The sequence below is a fragment of the Marmota flaviventris genome, chromosome 12, assembly GCF_047511675.1.
Source record: "Marmota flaviventris isolate mMarFla1 chromosome 12, mMarFla1.hap1, whole genome shotgun sequence".
Lineage (NCBI taxonomy): Eukaryota > Metazoa > Chordata > Mammalia > Rodentia > Sciuridae > Marmota > Marmota flaviventris.
In genome coordinates, this window is record NC_092509.1 from 13,751,225 (window position 1) to 13,770,280 (window position 19,056).

At 39.4% G+C, this 19,056-nt stretch overlaps 2 protein-coding genes across 5 annotated transcripts in view; one reads left to right on the top strand and one right to left on the bottom strand.

Moving 5' to 3' along the window:
* The window catches only part of Gpr137b (G protein-coupled receptor 137B), a 33,067-nt gene extending 25,858 nt beyond the window's left edge, over positions 1 to 7,209 (top strand). The window contains exons 4-7 of the mRNA XM_027947996.2: positions 800 to 949; positions 3,172 to 3,300; positions 4,398 to 4,522; positions 6,404 to 7,209. Coding sequence (XP_027803797.2) covers positions 800 to 949; positions 3,172 to 3,300; positions 4,398 to 4,522; positions 6,404 to 6,515 — 516 coding nt within the window. The 3' untranslated portion in view covers positions 6,516 to 7,209. The remainder of the gene's footprint in view (positions 1 to 799; positions 950 to 3,171; positions 3,301 to 4,397; positions 4,523 to 6,403) is intronic.
* Positions 7,210 to 13,547: 6,338 nt separating this feature from the next.
* The window catches only part of Ero1b (endoplasmic reticulum oxidoreductase 1 beta), a 47,548-nt gene continuing 42,039 nt past the window's right edge, over positions 13,548 to 19,056 (bottom strand). For all 4 annotated transcript variants that reach the window (XM_071619847.1, XM_071619846.1, XM_071619845.1 and 1 more), the window contains 3 exons: positions 18,565 to 18,698; positions 16,268 to 16,324; positions 13,548 to 13,872 (listed from right to left, as the gene is read on the bottom strand). In XM_071619847.1, coding sequence (XP_071475948.1) covers positions 13,857 to 13,872; positions 16,268 to 16,324; positions 18,565 to 18,698 — 207 coding nt within the window. In that variant the 3' untranslated portion in view covers positions 13,548 to 13,856. The remainder of the gene's footprint in view (positions 13,873 to 16,267; positions 16,325 to 18,564; positions 18,699 to 19,056) is intronic.

The following is a 19,056-nucleotide window of genomic DNA, read 5'->3' on the forward strand; positions in this document are numbered from 1 at the left end:
ATTGTGATGAATTTCAGACTTGATTTTACCTTTACTGTTTCATCTCCCATTTAGGGGCTATTTCAAGGATTTAAAAAAAAATAAAACTAATTTTTAACAGTTGGAGTTAAGTCATAGATTGTCAAAATGCCATTTAGCTCACCCATATGACACACAAGCTAACAGAACTACTGGCAAAATAATGTTTTGGATTTAGGTAATGACTTCCAAATGCAAAACTCAAAAATCAACTTTAGTGTTTTTTGGTAATGTTAGTTATCCATTTCTCGCTAAGGCTCTTTAACTGACTTTAGAAATTGATAGCTTTCTAAGGTGGGGCTTGAGTCACAGATTTCCATGTAATCCCAGGGTCACATCAGGACTCCTGTATTTGCAGCTTAGAAGGCTGTGGATTTTGAGGAAGAACTCACATCTGGTACATCTGGTGTACTATCTCAGCACATTTGCTCCTAGCCAGTCCCTCAGCCCGACCCAGCCTGGGCTCATGAGCTGTGCAGTGATTTTAGAGAAGCCCTCTGGCTTTGTGGCTCTTTACAGTGTAGGCCTTGGGCAAAGGGCTCATATCTAACCCTATTAAAAGCATCTTCCAACCAAGGCCCAGGTCTTCCCCACAAGAGGCTGCCTAGGATGCGAGGAGGGGTGGACACAGTAGGCCTGGGTGTGGGGCTCTGACAGAAGCCCTGAAGGCCGCTCCTGCAGTGCCTGAGCCCCTGAGGCTCCGGGTGACAGCAGGTGAGGGAAAGGGATGGGGCCAGTGTCCTGGACCTGGTGTGACCCACCCCTGCTGGCTCTCTTCCAGGGCTCTTCCGTGTGTCAAGTGACTGCCATTGGTGTTACCGTCATCCTGCTTTACACCTCGAGAGCGTGCTACAACCTGTTCATCTTGTCGTTTTCTCAGATTGAGAATGTCCACTCCTTCGATTACGACTGGTACAATGTATCTGACCAGGTCAGTGAGGATACCATAAGGGGTTTGCTTTGTGGCACTCCAGGTGGCAGAGGGTAAGCCCCTCACTTGTAATGAATAGCTGAGTGACTTCGAGAGGACTTCCCGTGTGGTATCTGCACCTTCCTCTGTCTGATGGGACCACAGTACCTTGCTCCTGTAACATTTTCTGAGAAAGCTAGGTGAGCTATGTGTAGGTGTGTGCGTGCACATGCACACAAGCACACATGAGTACCCGGCACAGGTACACGCACTCCATTCTCCTTTCCACTTCACGGATCTTGCTTAGAAGTACTTAAAATTTTTACCTGCTTCCATATAAGATGGTGTTATTAAAGGGTAAAATTTGCTAAAATAAATTATATTAGGTTCAAGAAAGTACCCAAAACTATGAAGTTTTGAGACTTAATGGAGCATATATACAACAGTGATGAGGATATTATGGTTTAGTAAAAGCTCATGGCACCAGGGGTCTAATATGATTCTCACATTTTATGAATTCATAATTTATAAACTGTAAGCAAAGGAACGCAGGTAGTGAAATGTCTGACATCCATGCTCATAATAGCTCAGAAGAGTCAAAAATGAGAATGAGCTGGCATTCACTCATTTGACATATCCTGACTTTTGGTGTCAGGCTCTGTGCAGAGTGCCAGGACACAAACATTAACTGTCCCAGGGCAGTGGGGAGGTTTATGGTCCGAAGGCAGGCAGGCAGGCAGACGATGCATGCACATGCGTGCGCACACACATGCCATTACAGTACAGAAATGTCTCTCTATTAGAAGACTGTTGGGTTGATGGGCTCCTTAGGTTTCCTTAGAATAACAGTACACATTAAACTATGTCCATTGCTAAAATCCCAGCAGAACTGAATTAAGACAGGGAGAGAAAGAATAAAATGACTAGGATGATCCAGAGGACAAGATGAAATCAACGAGAGGTCCATGTGAGATGTCATCATTGGGAGAATCGAACAACAGCAATAACACAGCAATCCCAGACTGAGCCCAGGGCCACAAGTGCAGACGGGAGAAAGCTGGGCCAGGCACTGGCAGGGTGTGCCTTGTTTTAACAAAATCCAATATATAAAAACCTAAGCTAAATAGTGACTAATTATGAATACATCTTTCATAATGCACAAAGGATTTGCATATTGCAGAATGTACATTAAATGTCCTTACATGTGTAGACCAGTGCACTCAGAATATTCATGCAGCTGTCACCATCTACCTCCAGAACTTTTCCATCTTCCCAAACTGAAGCTCCATTAAACAACAAAGATTTAGTTTTACCATTTGCTTTTCTTTCAGTCAAGAGCTTATAATTACCATGGATTGAGAGTATAATCAGTTTTTAAAATGCTTTTGTTTTGGGGGAATTATTTTGTTATGATGCTCTAGACTTATGTGTCACAGCCCAAATAATTTAGGAACAATAAAACAAATGGCCATAGTTGCACACGTTCTTGGTGCAGACTGGAAAAAGTTGGCTGAACTGTAGTACAGGTGAAGGACGTGAAGTGTGATTAGGGTCCTTCTGGAAAACGAGACGAGTAGTTTTGGTTCCTTTGTCTTCCACATGATGCATTAAAGAAGGCAAAAGGAAGTTAGGTGCCTGGCCCTCCAGTGCCTTCTCCTTGTTTGAAATGTTGTTCTTTTTGGAGCTTCTCACATCTGGGTCCCCTTTTCTTATGGACCGCCTGTCTGCTGAAGGGAGAACACTGTGTTGCTGAGCCTCACTGGCCATCTCCCTGGGCCAAAGCCCAGTGTCTGGTGCTATAAGGACTTGATAGACTAGCTAGACTTCAGTAAGCTTTAAAGGGTATAGCTTATGTGAAGCTCAAAAATTTGTTTATTCTAGGATGAGAGTTAAGGGTAAATCACATGCTACTCTCAAGAACTGAGGAGGAGGCAACCTAACAGTCTACTCAGTTGTTAAATAAAATCAGCATAGATCTAAGTGAGCAAGTTAAATTGGACACAGGAGTTTTGGGGGATGAAGTCATAAACATCAGAAATTGGGTGTTTGAGTATTTTATGTAAGACAATTATCCATTCCTGACTTAAATAATCCTGAAAGGCTGGGACTATTACCTGATTACACAATGCACATTTTAGTGGAAAGGAATCATACCATATTATGGTTCTGTTTAAGTCAGAATTGAGTCAAAAGTATTTCCTCTGCCATTAGTTTGATGATGCCATCTCTTCCCCTTTTTATAGGCAGATTTGAAGAATCAGCTGGGAGATGCTGGCTATGTGGTGTTTGGAGTGGTGCTTTTCGTGTGGGAACTCTTACCCACCTCCTTGGTAGTTTACTTCTTCCGAGTTAGAAATCCTGCAAAGGGTCTTGTGAGTATGCCATTTTATATTAGCAAAAACACCAATTCTGCTCACGAGACCTGCAGTTAGAATCTTTGCGTAGAAGAGCGAGCCTCCTTTATTCCATTGTGATACAAGTGCCTTGGCTATTTTGGGACTTTCTTTTCCCTTATGTGCTTATTTTATAAAAGAAATGCATCTTGTAGACTGGGGAGTGTGATTATTTTTCTTAATGCAATAAAGACTCACTAATATTTGAGTCTGGATTTGCTGTGCACCAAATATATATACTTTTCTTGTAGCAAAGAAATGATAAATTCAGTTTTTCACCCTACAGCGTGTGGAAAGGGACTGGGGCTAAAGCCACTCTTCCAGTTTGATCACATTTCTGCTCAACTACCTTTATATAAATGTCTCTATGGGGGCAGGACGGAAAATGCTAAAACTAGGTAGAGAAAGCTTCTACTAGGGGCTTTGCATCAGGTTATTCCAGCCACTCAAGCTGTGGTAGAATTTCACCTCCTTAATCTCAGAAAGGTTATGAGTGGATTTGGGCTATGTGAGAAAAGGGTAGGTGAAAGCATAGAATGAAATCCACAAATAAGCTGGTCCTTATCTCATACCCTGAGGATAATAACTTGCTTTATTCTTATTCATCTCTGGATAGTCACTGATGATCCAGGAATACAGAACAATGAGTCTGGGGTGAGGCAAACCCTGGCCCAGAGGCCCTTGGATAGAGAACTAACTGGGATGAAATTCAACAATATACATTTCAGAGTTTTTGAGAAATGAACTCAATTTGGGGGCAAAAACAGGATGAAATGACCATAGACAGGCTATAGAAATAGGTTAAAAACCTTTCCCACTATGATTTCATCACTGTTTTATTTTGCTATGAATGCCCACAGGAGTATACAGGTTTATATCCAAGCAGGACTACCAAATTTGACTAATTTGGGCATTTTTAATGAGGGATTAAACAATGACGACTCACTGTTGAAAGCAAGATGGATTTTATCTATGCTGATGCAGTGAACACCCCAGCATAAAGGAAGTGATCTGAACATCTTATCTTGGGTGATGCACAGCATCTGGAAGGATGCTGAATGATTATCTCTTTCTAGACCAACCCTGGAATGGTCCCCAGCCATGGATTCAACCCCAGATCTTATTTCTTTGACAACCCTCGAAGATATGACAGTGACGATGACCTTGCCTGGAACATTGCCCCTCAGGGACTTCAGGGCAGGTAAGACCCTGGTTCATATATAGGGCTCATGAGGAGGGAGACAGCTACACCACTGAAATGGATTCCTTCATGAAAACCACATAGCTAGAGGTCGTGCAGGACCTCTAGCAGATTATTTTACATAAGTGAAATATGAATGAAAGGACTGACACAAAATTTTAAAGCCCCACGACATTATTACAGTGTCCTAAACACTACTACATGGTTGGCATGTCTGAAATAGCTGTGCTGTGTGGATGCAAATGATGTTTAAAAGAAAATCAACTGCAGAATTTCCCAGAGCCTAAGGTGTTGTTTCAGTCAGCATTTTTTGCTACTGTGCCAAAAGGACCAGACGAGCACAACTGTAGAGGAGGAAAAGTTGATTTGAGGGTTCATGGTTTCAGAGGTCTTAGTCCATAGAAGGCTGGCTCCATTTCTCAGGGCTTGAGGTGAGGCTCAACATCATGGCAGAAGGAGGTAGCTCACATCATGGTGATCAAGAAGCAAAGAGACTCTGCTTGCCAGATACAAATATATACACCAAAGCCACCCCCAATTCCCACCTCCTCCAGCCACACCCTACCACTGTTAAACCTTATCAGAGGATTAATTCACTGATCGGGTTAAGACTCTCAAAACCAAATCATTTCTTCTCTGAACCTTCTTGCATTGTATTACATCTGAGCTTTTGGGTGACACCACATCTAAACCATAACAGTGTACTCTGACTCTCTAAGAGGGAAAGAGAACACTAGGCCATGAAAACACTCAACGGAACATAACTTGGGAAATCCAGGCAGACTAATCAGATGTTCTAAAGTCAGAGCCTTCCTTAGTGTCCAGGTGTTTCAGCTATGCTCACTGCTTTGTGATCTCATGCTTGCTGAGCCCCTCCTGTTGCTGAGTTTAAAGATTTATCCTATGTCAATGTAACTTTGATATGCACCCCTGCAGATGGGGATGGAACCCAGGGCCTCAGACAATGCTAGGCAAGCCCTCTATCACTGAGCTATACCCTATGCTAGGAATAGGAAAAGTCCTTAGAAAACCTTAAAAGCACTCTGAAGAGGGTTCTTGCCTTAGGGACAAGAAAAGCCAGGAGAATACACTGGATCAGGGAGGAGAGAAATCCTGATTAGACAGAATAAAAAAGCCAGTGGCTGGGAAAAAAGTAGAAAGCAAACCAATACACAGGGACTATCAAGCTGAAAAGCTGTCCTCCAAGTCAGACTCGGAGCTCCCCGTCTTCCTGCACTCTTGCCCAGATACCTCACTGCATTTCCTGTTAGCTGCACTTGCTGCTGTAATGGCCTCGCCTGTGAGAAATGCCGAGACTTCAGGGGTTCCTACCACCTCTACAGGGAAAGAAAGACCCCCTCCCTTCCACTACAGAGAAGAAAATGAAGATGGCTTACCGTACTACCCACATACTGGGTACTGCCCAATATGTGTACAGGGATCACTTCTGTCCCCACAATTAGCCCCATGAGGAAGGTGAGACACAAGAGTTATTTGTCCAGACACACAAAGGTAGTGAGCTATCATTCACAAGGATTCATTCATTGATGGAAATGTGACTTGTTTCCAGGTTCTAGTGATGCTGCGCTCTGAAGAGTGCAGTAGAGGGGCTGGGGTTGTAGCTCAGTGATAAAGCACTCGCCTAGCATGTGTGAGGCACTGGGTTCAATTCTCGGCACCATGTATAAATAAAATATAATAAAGGTCCATTGACGTTTTAAAAAAAGTTCAATAGACCATGTGCAGGCTGCCAGCATGGTGCACAGGACCGTTCTAAATGGGCTTAGTGTATACTAGTTCCATCTATTTAACCAGACATGTCATGCATTCAGAATATGCCACTTTATGACAGTGAAACAAATTTTTTTTTTTTTTTTTAAGTTTTGCTCCAGACTACTATGACTGGGGACAACAAACTAACAGTTTCCCAGCACAAGGAGGAACTTCACAGCAAGACTCAACTTTGGATCCTGACAAACCAAGCCACGGGTAGCATCAGTTACACTTTAATTGAAGATTCCTTTGTTGAAAATCTACAGAAAGACAATTACAGCTGAGTTTTTTTGGGCGCACTTTTCCCTAAGAAATAGGACTTGATTTTTATTTTAGGTTTTTTCTAATGGCTCGATAGGACAAAACAATAATTTAGATTGATAAATTCTTATTTTCAGTACTAATAAGCGAGCCTGACTATTTCATTGGGTATAATTTAAAGAAAATCTGTACTTTTATAAAAATGTATTTTATATAACTTAAATAATAATGCTAAGAATACTAGGGTTTTTCCTTGAGAATGTTATTGCAATATATGTTGTAGTTTGCACATCTTTTATGCATAATTCACTTTAAAAAGTATAGAATACATGGTTTAAGGCTTTTGGACTAAAGTCATCCTTACCTCTGAAGGTCACTCAGATTCCTCCACATTAGTAGACTCCTAAAATACAATTCACATCCAGAAAGCCAATTGTGACTGCAATATTAAATGACATGGAACATCATCAGCCTTTAAGGAAACTGGCTCTTCAGAGTTTTCTAAAGATCCAGATGTTTGGTCTCAATCTTATATTTGGCTAAAAGTCTGGTACTTCTTTTTATCAGGACACCAATGCATGCACTTTGGTGAGAACAAGCTGATTACATTAACAATGTAGCTGACTGACACTATTAAACCAACCTCTGCTTTATTCATAGTGATTTTGCATATTTTTTTCAGCCCAATGAAATTGAATATCCATTACTTCAGGACTATAGCCAGATTCCACCTTTCCTAACTTGGCAAACATCCACTTCTCAAGGAGAAACCATGAGGTTCCCAAGAAGGCGTTAATATACCCCTAGCCTTTAGGTTGAAATTCTCTGGAATTGATAGTTTTTCTGTAATATCCAACCACATTTAAAATGCCTCTTGAACAGCTCCACAAGCAGCTCAGCTGAAAGCTGCAGGGTTTGAAATGGCAGTGGGGCTCCAATAAGCTATTGGGGTGGGAGATTTTCCAGACAATTGCTGAAAGAGCTCTCTATGAAATATATCCTGGACCAAAAGTGCCATTGTAAAACCTCCAGACCTCCACTGTATATACTCTCGAGCTGCCCATGGGGAGGCTGAATGCTGATTTTCCACACAGCAGACCTCCAGTTCTAGAGGAAGTATCACTACTGTAGAGAAAGGACTATTCCACTCCACCTCACCTTAGAAGTTTCATCTTGGGACAGAAGGAAGGACAAGTGGTAAGGATTTTAAGATCTGTGGCTCCTACTTCCCACTCTGGTCTTCAGGAATAACCGATCTCTGGACATTAACTTCACATAAACAACTCTACTTTCTTCTCTGATGGTCTTTAAACTTGGGATCTCCAAATTTCAAATGGGTCATGATTGGGTTTTTCAGAAAACCTTTACCCTGCATAATCTCAGAACACAGTCTTTCTGAACATGGAATAATCTGGGTCACCTATTATTTAAAATAGTTACTTGCCAGGGAAAATTTTACACCGAAGCAAAGCCTGCACCAATCATTCAGATTGCCTTAAAACAGTATTATACGTTGTTACTCTAAACAGTGTTAAGAAACCCCCATCGTGGTCACTTTCTTTTTCATGTTTAAGGAGTTCATAGTATTAAGGCAAAGTGCATATATATCCAGGAAAGAGAACTCCAGGATCACAGGGTGACTCTTGCGTGCTTTTGGGCCACATTGTCTCCCACTGTGCTGGGAGAATTCAGGCAGATGCACCATATCCTGCAAGTAATCTTTGTTTAAAAAAAAAAAAAGTCCTTCACCCTTCACTATTTGGTCAGCTAAGGACTGGTGTATTTAAAACATGGTTTAAGGCTTTTGGACTTGCCCGTTCTGCCCTCCTCCTTTTAAAAGTAATGCTAAACTTTTAGGAATGTGTCAACCCACAATGGAATATAAACAACTGTCAGACTCTCATCCTCTCACAGAACCATGTACCCTACAAGCTGCAAGATGCTGCAGGAACACTGTAGGAAGGAAAAGCAAGTTTCCCGAGCTTCTGAATTTACTTGCCCTGCAAGGTATGCTAGCAAAACTGTTCTTTATGTGGAATTTTGAATGCTAAGAGGGGCAGAGGAATGATTTCTGGTTCTAAAATGCCCAATGTTCCCTTGTTTTAAAATAAAATGAAATTTAAACCCTGATAATGTGCAAGTTAAAAGTGCCTGGAGAAGATGTAATACTACTGAAAATTCTGTACCACCATTGTAGTCCGATGCAGCATTAAAAAACTGCATGCAAATGTTTCTGTGTGACTACTAAAGACATAGCCACCTCTGCAACGAATCATTCTACCCACTCTGTGGAGGTATTTTTCATTGGCTTTGTTTCCATTTTATAATTAAGGAGTTCTGCTTAGTGGTGACATACATCTGTAATCCCAGTGACCTGAGAGGTTAAGGCAGAAGGCCTGCCAAGTTTGAAGCCAGCTTCAGTAACCTGGCAAGACCCTGCCTTAAAAAAAAAAAAAAGGCTGGAGATGTAACCCAAAGGTAAAACAAAACATCCTTGGGCTTGATCCCCAGTACCCCCTCACAAAAAGTTCTGATTATTACAATATGCGTATCCATTACATTTAGTTATGCCAATTCTCTCATGTTACCACATTTTTAATACTGTGCTGGTCCCATGGTCATCTGCTTAGATCAGGCAAACTCAGTAGTCCCTCCCACATTCCACCTTAACTAAAACTCATGATAACTGGTCTTTGGGGTCCTTGCTGTTGAGCCCACACTTAATCCCTTTATTAATTTATTTAATAAATTAATCCCTAAATTAATTTATTTAATTACAGCAAATAAACATTAATTCCAGAGATTCAGAAGTACTGTGAGAAAGATTTTCATTTACATCTATATACTGAATACTACTACAAAACTACTTTTCTTAAAATTTTGTTTCTGAGTATTAAACCCAGGGCCTCAGGCATATTAGGCAAGTGCTTTACCACTGAACTTTTTATTTTTTGGTGCTTCAAACTGAACCCAGGGCCTTGTGCATGCGAGCCAATCGTACTACCAACTGAGCTATATCCCCAGCCCTGCTTCTAGTTTTTTAATAGGTGAACCTACATTAGAACTAAATAGGTCTTAATATTTTTTAAAAAAATCCTTGCACTTTAGATTGCTATATGATAATATTGTACACTGGAGAAATGTGGGATATACATTTATATTTTTTATCCTATGAGAATTTTATTAAAAACATTTCCAATTGTGCATAAACTACTTACAACTTCTTATAGGTCCAGATGGAGGAACTGTTGGAATGATCAGGATAAACAGTAAAGTTCTTTTCGAAGACTCTATATTAATAAACCACTTCAAGTGAGGAAACCTCAGTTAAAAGGGACAGTGTGCATAAGGGAATGGGATTCCATGTCTATTGAGTCATTCTTTTGCTACACTGGTCTGTGAACTCAGGAGCAACTGTATGTTAACCCTATTCTTGGCCCTCATCAGGGACACATGAAAAGCCCTATCCAAAGCCCTGCTCAAAATACCTAATGTCTGCTGAAGATGTCCCTGTGCCCCAGCCCAGGTCTGTATCTGACTGCTGTACCTTTGCCCCATCCCTCTGGGCCAGGTCATGGTGCTCTATCCATGCAGTGCAGAGTGAGATGTGCTGCTCAGGTCAAGTTACAGGTTCAAAGTCCTCAGATGCAAATCCAGTGACTCAATAGCTCCTGGCATCTACCTGCTTTCTCCAGGTCTGGATTCCCTACTACTTTCTTGTCCTTGAGCCATGGCTGACCCCTGGTCTCTACTTTCCCTGACACGGACTAATACCTTGGCAATCAATCCTTTAGTTCCAAATCTGGTCTGTCCTTTTGGAGTTGGGTGCATTACCACTCAAAATATTAACATTTAAAAAAATTCAGAATAGACTTTCTGGCCCCAACTTTAGCCTGGGCAGAGCTGGAGTTCAGAGGTTTTCTTCTCTTGAACTGTGACCTCCATCTCTCCAGTTTATGACCTTCAAAGTCCTCCCTTTCCCTGTTTCTCCCTATGGGCATGACCTTTTGCTCATCAGTCTCACCTGTCCCCCAGCAGTCCCTCCAGACCCTGTGCAGTCCTGAGGCCTGGTGTTCTTAGAAGACATTAAGGTATAAAATGGTGCTGTCTGGATAAACAAACACTGCTTTCTCAGGGCCATTCAACCTATGGAACTGAGTAGCCAGAGTGCTTCTCCCTGGTGCAATCACTAGCCCAGAATCTGGACTTCAGGTTTACAGAGATAAGACCTGTTAAGAGATATGTGCTGTAAAGGCCACAGGAAAAGGTACACAATCCCAGAATACTGCCTGGTGAAGCCAACTTTGCCCTGAGGAGTGGTGTCAGGGGAGTGACTTTACCTGTGGAGCCTGATGGCAATGTCAGGAAGATACTATACAGTTCATTCCACCCAGAGTGCCTTCTTCTCTAGATGGGATTCTAGGTTGGCATGTGTCATCCTCAGCTGACATTATACTGAGAATGCACCAAGATATAAACAGAATAATCCAGTTAGCTAACAGAATAGTAAGTTACATGGTGGCAGGGACATCTGTTGCTTATTCACTGCTGTATTACCAGCTCCTAGAGGTAAGTGAATACTCACATCCTGTTGTTTTGGTAGATTTTTTTTTTAAGGTACCTTGTATACTTGTATCTATTGCTTACTGATTTTACAAGTTTAGTACTTATTTAAGAGCTTTTCCTTCTTGTTTTACATTCTGTAATCAAAATACCTGACAAAAATAACTTAGAGGAGGAAAACAACCTAGGGAAAAGATGCTGAGCTCCTGGCAGCAGGGAAGCAAGGGGGTGAGAGGCACAGAAAAGATAAACCTACCTCAAGTACACCCAAGTGACACACTAGGTCCCACCTCTCAGGAGTCCTTCAGCTTTCAGTGGATGGTTTAATCCCCTGATGTGGACAGAGCCTTCATGATGCAATCATGTCCTAAAAGCAGCAGCTCTGAGCCTTGCTGAACCGGAGACTGTGCTTTTAACACATGAGCTTTTGGGGATGTGCCAGGTCCAAATCTTAACAAAAGGTAATGAGGACTTTATAAGATAATCCTCAAATCATCCTTGGAGACTAAATCCTACAATAGAAGCACCAAGATGAAATTCTGTCCACATGAGCACTAGTGTTGTGCCTCCATTTGCCTTCACTTATTTGGCAAATACAATACTAAAATAATTAGCCTAGTTGTAAAAAAAAAAAAAAAAAAAATCTTTACCAGTAAGCAGCGACAAGTGCAACCCTTCAGAGAGAACACTGAGCCAGAGTTTTAGCACGTTTTAAGGATTTTTTAAGCTCATATAGAAAAGCAAATCAGAATAGCTAGAAACACTGGGGGAAAATGGAGAGGGGGAGAGAGACGGGAAGGAATTAAAGATGACCAGGGTACAGATATTAAAAAATACAGCCTGTATAATTAAACAGCATATGCTACATTTACACACCAATTAGAGAAACAGACAGAACCCAGGTAGAGCTAAAAGTGCACATGGGACTTGAAATATGACAAACGTAGACTCTCAGCCAGGCATGGTAGCACATGTGTGTGGTCCCAGTTGCTTGGGAGGCCGAGGCAGGAGAAGCCTGTAAGCACACGAGTTCAAGTTCAGAAGAGGCAGCATTATAAGAACACTTCTCAAAAAAAAAGTAGCCTCTCAAACTAGTGAGGAAAAAATGAACTGTTAAAGGTACTGAGACAACTAGGTAATCATCTGTGGAAAAAATTGGGTTGACCAGGATACATTCCAAGGGATGAAAATTTGGATGTTTTAAAAAAAAACATAAAAGTTCTAGAAGAAATTGGTGAATTATTCCATTGTTCTGGATTGAGGAAGGCATTCTAACCATGACTTAAAATCCAGAAAAAAACTAAAAAAAGTTGTATCAGGATAGATAAAAATAGAAAACTTCATGGCAAAACCATTATAAGTAAAGCTAAATGACAAACAACAAATTAAAAAAAACTGTAGTTCATTATAGCTGAAGTGTTACTATCCCTAACAAACAAACTAGTATTAGAAATCGGTAAGGAAAATAATCGTGATAGCAAAGTGCACAAAAGATTTGAACACAAAAGCAAACAAATGGTTCTTAGGCATGTTAGAAGGTGTTCAACCCTAGTCATAGGAATATAAACACACTGATCAGTTTTTTCATCTATCAGAAGATACAATTCAGCATTTTAATAACATCTGTGGATGGTTAGGTTGTGGGTAAGATGTGAGATGACATACATAAAAGTTCTGAAAGCAACCCAAATGACCAATAGGGGACCAGTTAAATGATGGTACATCCATGTAATGGAATACCACGCAGCTATTCAAAAATAACAAAGCCATCTGGTAACACAAAGGCCACCAAGAAATAGTATGTGGAAAAAAAAATGATGTGTATATGATGTCACTAAGTAAAAATGAGAAAAGGCTTTACATTTGTATATGTTTGTATATGCCTGGAAATGTGTGGCTGGAAACATGAGAAACCAAGAGTGGAGGTCATATATAGTGGTGGTGGGCAGGGGGTATGCAGTGCTGGAAATTGGGCCTCTGATATGAGGACATTTGCTGTATAACTTTTGTTATCTTTTGGCTTTTTAACCATATGAATGTATTACCTATTCAGAAAATTAAATAAAATAAGCATATTTTAAAAGCCTTATAAATCAATACAAACTGAAAGATGTTAAAAACCTCCACACCTTTTAGTTGAAAGTAACAGGCCACTTGTGCAAGTGACACAGACCACACTGAGAGCTCTGGAGTCAGATTTTCTGGACCAGTTAGTGAGCCTCTCCTGTCCTCTGTTTTCTTACCACCTACCAGTGCTGCTGTGAAGATGAAACAATGTCTGCCAACACTTGCTATCATGACTAGAAGCAGCCACCTCAGACCACCTGCAAATATATTTTCTCCCCATTCCACAAATGACAAGCAAATCTTCATCTCCTAAAAGAAACACTTAAAATTGGGGGGCGGGGGGAAACAAGACAGAAAAAGATTGCAGAAACATGTACTTTAATCCACATTTTCCAGAATCTGGTGGGTACAACAGCAAATTATTTGGAATTCTTTTAAAAATCAAAGCTGCACCTGTTGGAGTTACTTAAAATAGAGTACAAGTGATCTTATGTGTTGAATTTTGTACAAAAGAATTTCCACAATACCGTGCACCTAACCTGTGTCTTTTGGTGAATAGCTATGTTTCTGTAGGTACTTCAGTCTGCAAACTGCTGGGAGGTTTACTGTGAACTTTCTCAAGTTTCCAGCTGAAGGCAATGCTGATGAAGACCAAAAGAGCTGTCCTTTCTTACATACAATGGCACCTATGCAAAGTCGAAAACATGGCAGTGTTTCATATAATAAGATTACAAAACTGAGTAATGCACAATGTTTAAAGTCAGAGCATTTCCCTTGTCAAATTTCAAAATTGAAATCTGTTATTCTTCCATATGATCTTCCTCATAATCCAAGAATCAAGCTGCTACAATCATTTCTGCCAGTTATATGGTCAAGTGCTGGATTTTTACATTAGGTGATGAGATAGACAGATTCCAAGAAATGTTCACCAGCTGAGCATTTCAAACACCATGCCATCAGTTCTCAGTCACCATCTCACAGCCAAAGTGAGTGAACTGGGAGCAGTTTACATCTCAAGGACAATTAAATGTCACCAGACTCACAAAGCAGGTTCCTGCAGTCTACACAATCATTAGAAACACACAACACACACAAATGTAGACTGCTCCCACAATCTGATTTATGGTAAATAAAATAAAGGTAATCAGATGAATTTCAGATGTAGAATACTTCATTTTATTTTCTTAGAAGTGAAAAAATTCATTAAAACCAAAAGTAACTTTAGCTTAACTAGATCTTTTAATATGCCAGAGCACATTCTAATATATTTTCTTAAGCTTGAAACAAATTAAAGAAAAAATGCAATAAATGGGAATGACCAAGAATTTTCTCTAGTAAATAAGAGCTTAAATAGTAGCTGTTAACTGGGGAATGGTGAAGTAACACTAAAGAGATCTTTAATATACAATAAAAACAAACAAAGTGCAAATTTTTCACATTTTCTGAATGAATACTAAGTGAAGAATAATTCTTATTCTTACTAAGCAAGATGACTAGATATTCATTTAGCCTTAAGGTTTCCCTCCTCAGACCCTCCCCAGAGGAGCGGGGGAAGGAAAAAAAGATGGAGGAAGCTCCAATCAAGCCAATCTTTTTATTCAACCTAATAAAATTACCCCCCAACTACAACAAAATCCCACATTCATAAAGGTTAGAAATTGGGTAAGAAAATAAATAACTCTAGTTGGACTTTATTCCCCCAATCATACTGTTCCACAGGATGGCAAAAATACAATTTAAAATATGCCATGAAACTGTCAAGGAACACATATCAGACTCTGGCAGCATATGATATGGGTTTAAGAGCACTTATTATTTACTTTAGGGAAGATGGAAGACTCTAAGGAGAAACTAGACTTCGTACCTGTGATACTTCTACATGAATATTCAACCTTTCGAGTTAATCCCATTATATCCACTGACACTTTTAAAAGAATCAAGACTTTTAAATATTTTTTGACGACTAAATCCCAGGATTAGAAAGTGACAGTCTAGGACCTAAAAGTCTGTTGGTCTGAGTCACACAAAGTACCACTGATACAGGATGAGCTAAAAATGGAAAGAGAAGAGAGGAAAGAGGAAGCCTAGAAGAGGCCTGACCTGATCTCCCTCTGATATATATCACCAGAGACAATCGCACTGAGAGCTAAAGGGTTGCATAGATTGTATTCAAAATTAAATCCTTTTAAAAGTACTTACTTTAAAATAGCAAGTTTTGTGAATAAAAGTAATTGGCATAAATTCATATAATTCCCTTCAAATTTTTCAAGAAATAATCCATTAAATAAATATGCAGGGTTTTTTTTTTTTTTCTTTCCTTAAAGTAACTGACAATATCTAAAATTAGGAGAGGAACAAAGTCAGAAGGTGATCTGTTTTAGGTAAGGAATGCTCCTCTGCCAGCCCAGTGTGCAGACAGGACCCCTTGTGCAGTCAGCACTTACCTTCACCAACACAGGTCCTTTAGGCAAAAAACAAAATTGCAACCTCAACAAGAATATCAAAAACCCGTGGAACTGGAGCTGGAAGTCCTGGGGATCTTAAGGAACCCCTGTTCCATTCACTGAATTGGCCACTGACCACAAGGTCAGACCCACATTACAGAAGGTGACACACAAAGTTCAGGCAAGGCTAAAAACATGTTAAACCCAGACACATTTTTGTGATCCTAGTCCTAACCAACACTGGTTCCCTAGTTGTTCTTTTCCACAAAAGACTGAACTGTGTTACTAAGATAAGGACAGTCATTTAAAGTTGACAACTGGAAATAAAGGGTAATAGATTAAAAATAAAACCAAATCAAAACAAATGGAACAGAAGAATATTCAACAGAAACACATGAAATTAAATAGAATTAGTATAATTTACATATCTTAAAAGTATATACTTCATTTATAAATATTTCTAAATGATAATCTATTAAGGGTCATAAATATTCAAGTGAACATTTGAATTTTCTCTTTTAAGAGTTCAGAATTCTTGAAGTCTTAGAAGATTAGTCTCTCTGCTGAAAGTCCAAGACTAAAAGGCTTCACCAAGCCACTGTACGTCTCTACTTGGACATATAAAAGCCTTTATTACCTACTGTGTTGTAATAAAACTTTAAAATTCTGTAACTCTCTTATACTTGTAGAAAGCCTATAGGAGAAAAAGAAAAGCATATTAGTACATACAGCTAATATGATGTGTACTTGTTTCAAATTCCTGATAATGTTAAAGGCCACAATTTGAAAGCAAAATCCAAAGTTAAAAACAAACAATAATACTGAACACTGAGGATTCCAATTTTTAAATCAGTATGCTACCATCTCTTACAAAAACTGACAAAACACAAAACTACAGTCCTTTGGTCTTGGTTTAGAAGGGGCAAAGGAAGCCAGTTACTTATTATCAACAGACCTTAGATTAATAATGGAAAGTAATATGAAAATAACTCACAATAATAAAGAATCTCAGAGTATTTGTTTTCCCTCATAAATTCATTATGTACACACCTCTCTGAACACTGACTACTCCTTTCTAGCTGCCCCCCAAACACACTAACGGTTCTTTATCTTGTTGCCTGCTGAGGGTAAAGACTGCTTCCTGCTTAGGTACCTCCCTCTTCCCTGTATTCATCAAAAATTTATTTATCAGTATGTGATTACTGACATACAAAACACATAAATCCGAGCTCCTCATCAGCCCAGGCCAGAAGTAAAACTCTGGGATGGGAAACACAAAAAAGTAATTCTATAAGCTCAATTCTCCTTATGTACAATTCTGAGCTGATATAAGGAACATCCAATGTTTCTTCTTCTATAGCTTAGGGCGATGTAATACATAATATATATTAAGCTCCTTTCTTTACTCAAGTACTTCAAAAGTTACCATTTATTGAGAGCTTAGGGTATTATCAGGCTATGTTCTAAGCCCATAACATGTAAGATCTCAGTAAACATTAAAAATTAAAAAGGTCACTCAACTAGTAGGAGGGTTCTAACCATTAAGATGGTTTCATCATTTTCATTTTACAGTTTAGAAAGGAAACTTGCTAGCAGAGCAATGATTTTTATTAAGCCCACACTGCTAATAAATGACAGACCACAATCCCTAGACTTGAAGACCTGATTCCAAGCCTAGAACTGTCCAGCGAAAAATAAAGATCAGGGTCTCTAGGTAAAGGAGTAAAGCTGCCAAGTGTGCATTTATGAGACCCAGGGATATTTTAATAAATTCTCAATTTTTTCTTCTTCCTAAGTTTAATTTTATTTGGACTTACATTTAAATTATTTAAAATCCTTTTCATTTCAGTTTCATTTTAAATTAATTTAAATTTCATTCAGTTTCTCCTGTTATCTTTCTACAGGCCTCATAAGTGGGTGGACTGAATTTTTCATGAAATGCAAATTAACAATGGAGATTTTGTTCATCTTGTGTTTCAAATCTCAACCTACATCAACTTTAAATATAGGGAAGCAACAAGTAAAAATCATTGCTATTAAGATGAGAAAGGCCAGGTACAATGGCGCACACCTGTAATCCTAGTGGCTCAGGAGACTGAGGAGGAGGATCTAAGTTCAAAGCCAGCCTCAGCAACAGCAAGGCACTAAACAGCTCAGTGAGACCCTATCTCTAAATAAAATACAAAATAGGGCTGGGGATGGGGCTTAGTGGTCGAGTGCCCCTGAATTCAATTTGTGGTGATTACACCCCACCCCCCCCCCCCCCCGAAGAAAACCCCAAAAGATGAAAAAGTGTAATTAATCTATTCTTAAGTTAACTACCTATCTGACTTTAAATGCATAATAAGAAAACATAAGCAATAATCTCTATATCACTTGGTCCCTTATTTTTTTTTTTGTTCTGTTTTGTATTCCTCAGTTGGCACTTCATCTATCTCTATAGGTAAGTTCAAATTATTTTTTGATACCTCTGTAGTATAGACAAGCAAGACTACATATCTGACAAATAAATGGGGTATAAATAAATGAAAGAAGGTACTCCATGGCTTAAGAAATTAAGAGCAGGAAAAGAGGGCTGAATTTTTTTTTCCTTTGATAACCTTCATGACCACTCTTCTTAATTCTACCATGGTATCTGAACAAATCATAGCCCTCTAATGACAAAATTATTCAGAGAATATCATCCCCACAAAATTAAGGAGGCAAACTGAGACATCTTGGCAACTGGAAACTATTAACTTCTCCTATGATCAATAAGAAATTGACTTGTCTGCCTTGAAGCTGCTCTAAGCAAAGTGAGTCCAAGTATAATACAGTAATAACATCTTTTTGTCAACAAACCAAAACAAACTGCACTTCAGGGGAGAAGATGATTTTTGCAGCTTGCTCGGAACTGCATGGGAATCAAGTCTTTGCAGTGGAAATGGCTCTTACCTTCCGAAAGCATTTAGAAGAGCAACTATTTCCTGCCGAGTGAGCTGGAAGCCTTTGGATGGACTGTTCTCTGGAAGCTTTTGAATTTCTTTTTCAGAGAATAGTATCTTCAAGGCAGTTCCTAAACCCTGAGTCTAAAGAAAACGTCAACGAACTGACAATTAACTTTATATAATAAGAACTACTATAAAGATTTAAAGGGGGTTGGGGATGTGGCTCAAGCAAAGGCGCGCTTGCCTGGCATGCGCGGGGCGCTGGGTTCGATCTTCAGCACCACATAAAAATAAAATAAATAAAATACAGATGTTATATCCACCAAAATATTAAACTATGCACAACACAGTGCCTCCTGGCAGGTTATGAATGAGATAACCTTAGCTAATAAACTATTAAGGAAAACTGAGCTGTCTTAAGACTTGTAAATGCCTATTTTACAACCTTGAAAGCATTTATTTATTTATTTATTTAGAGCAGTGCTGGATGTAGAACCTA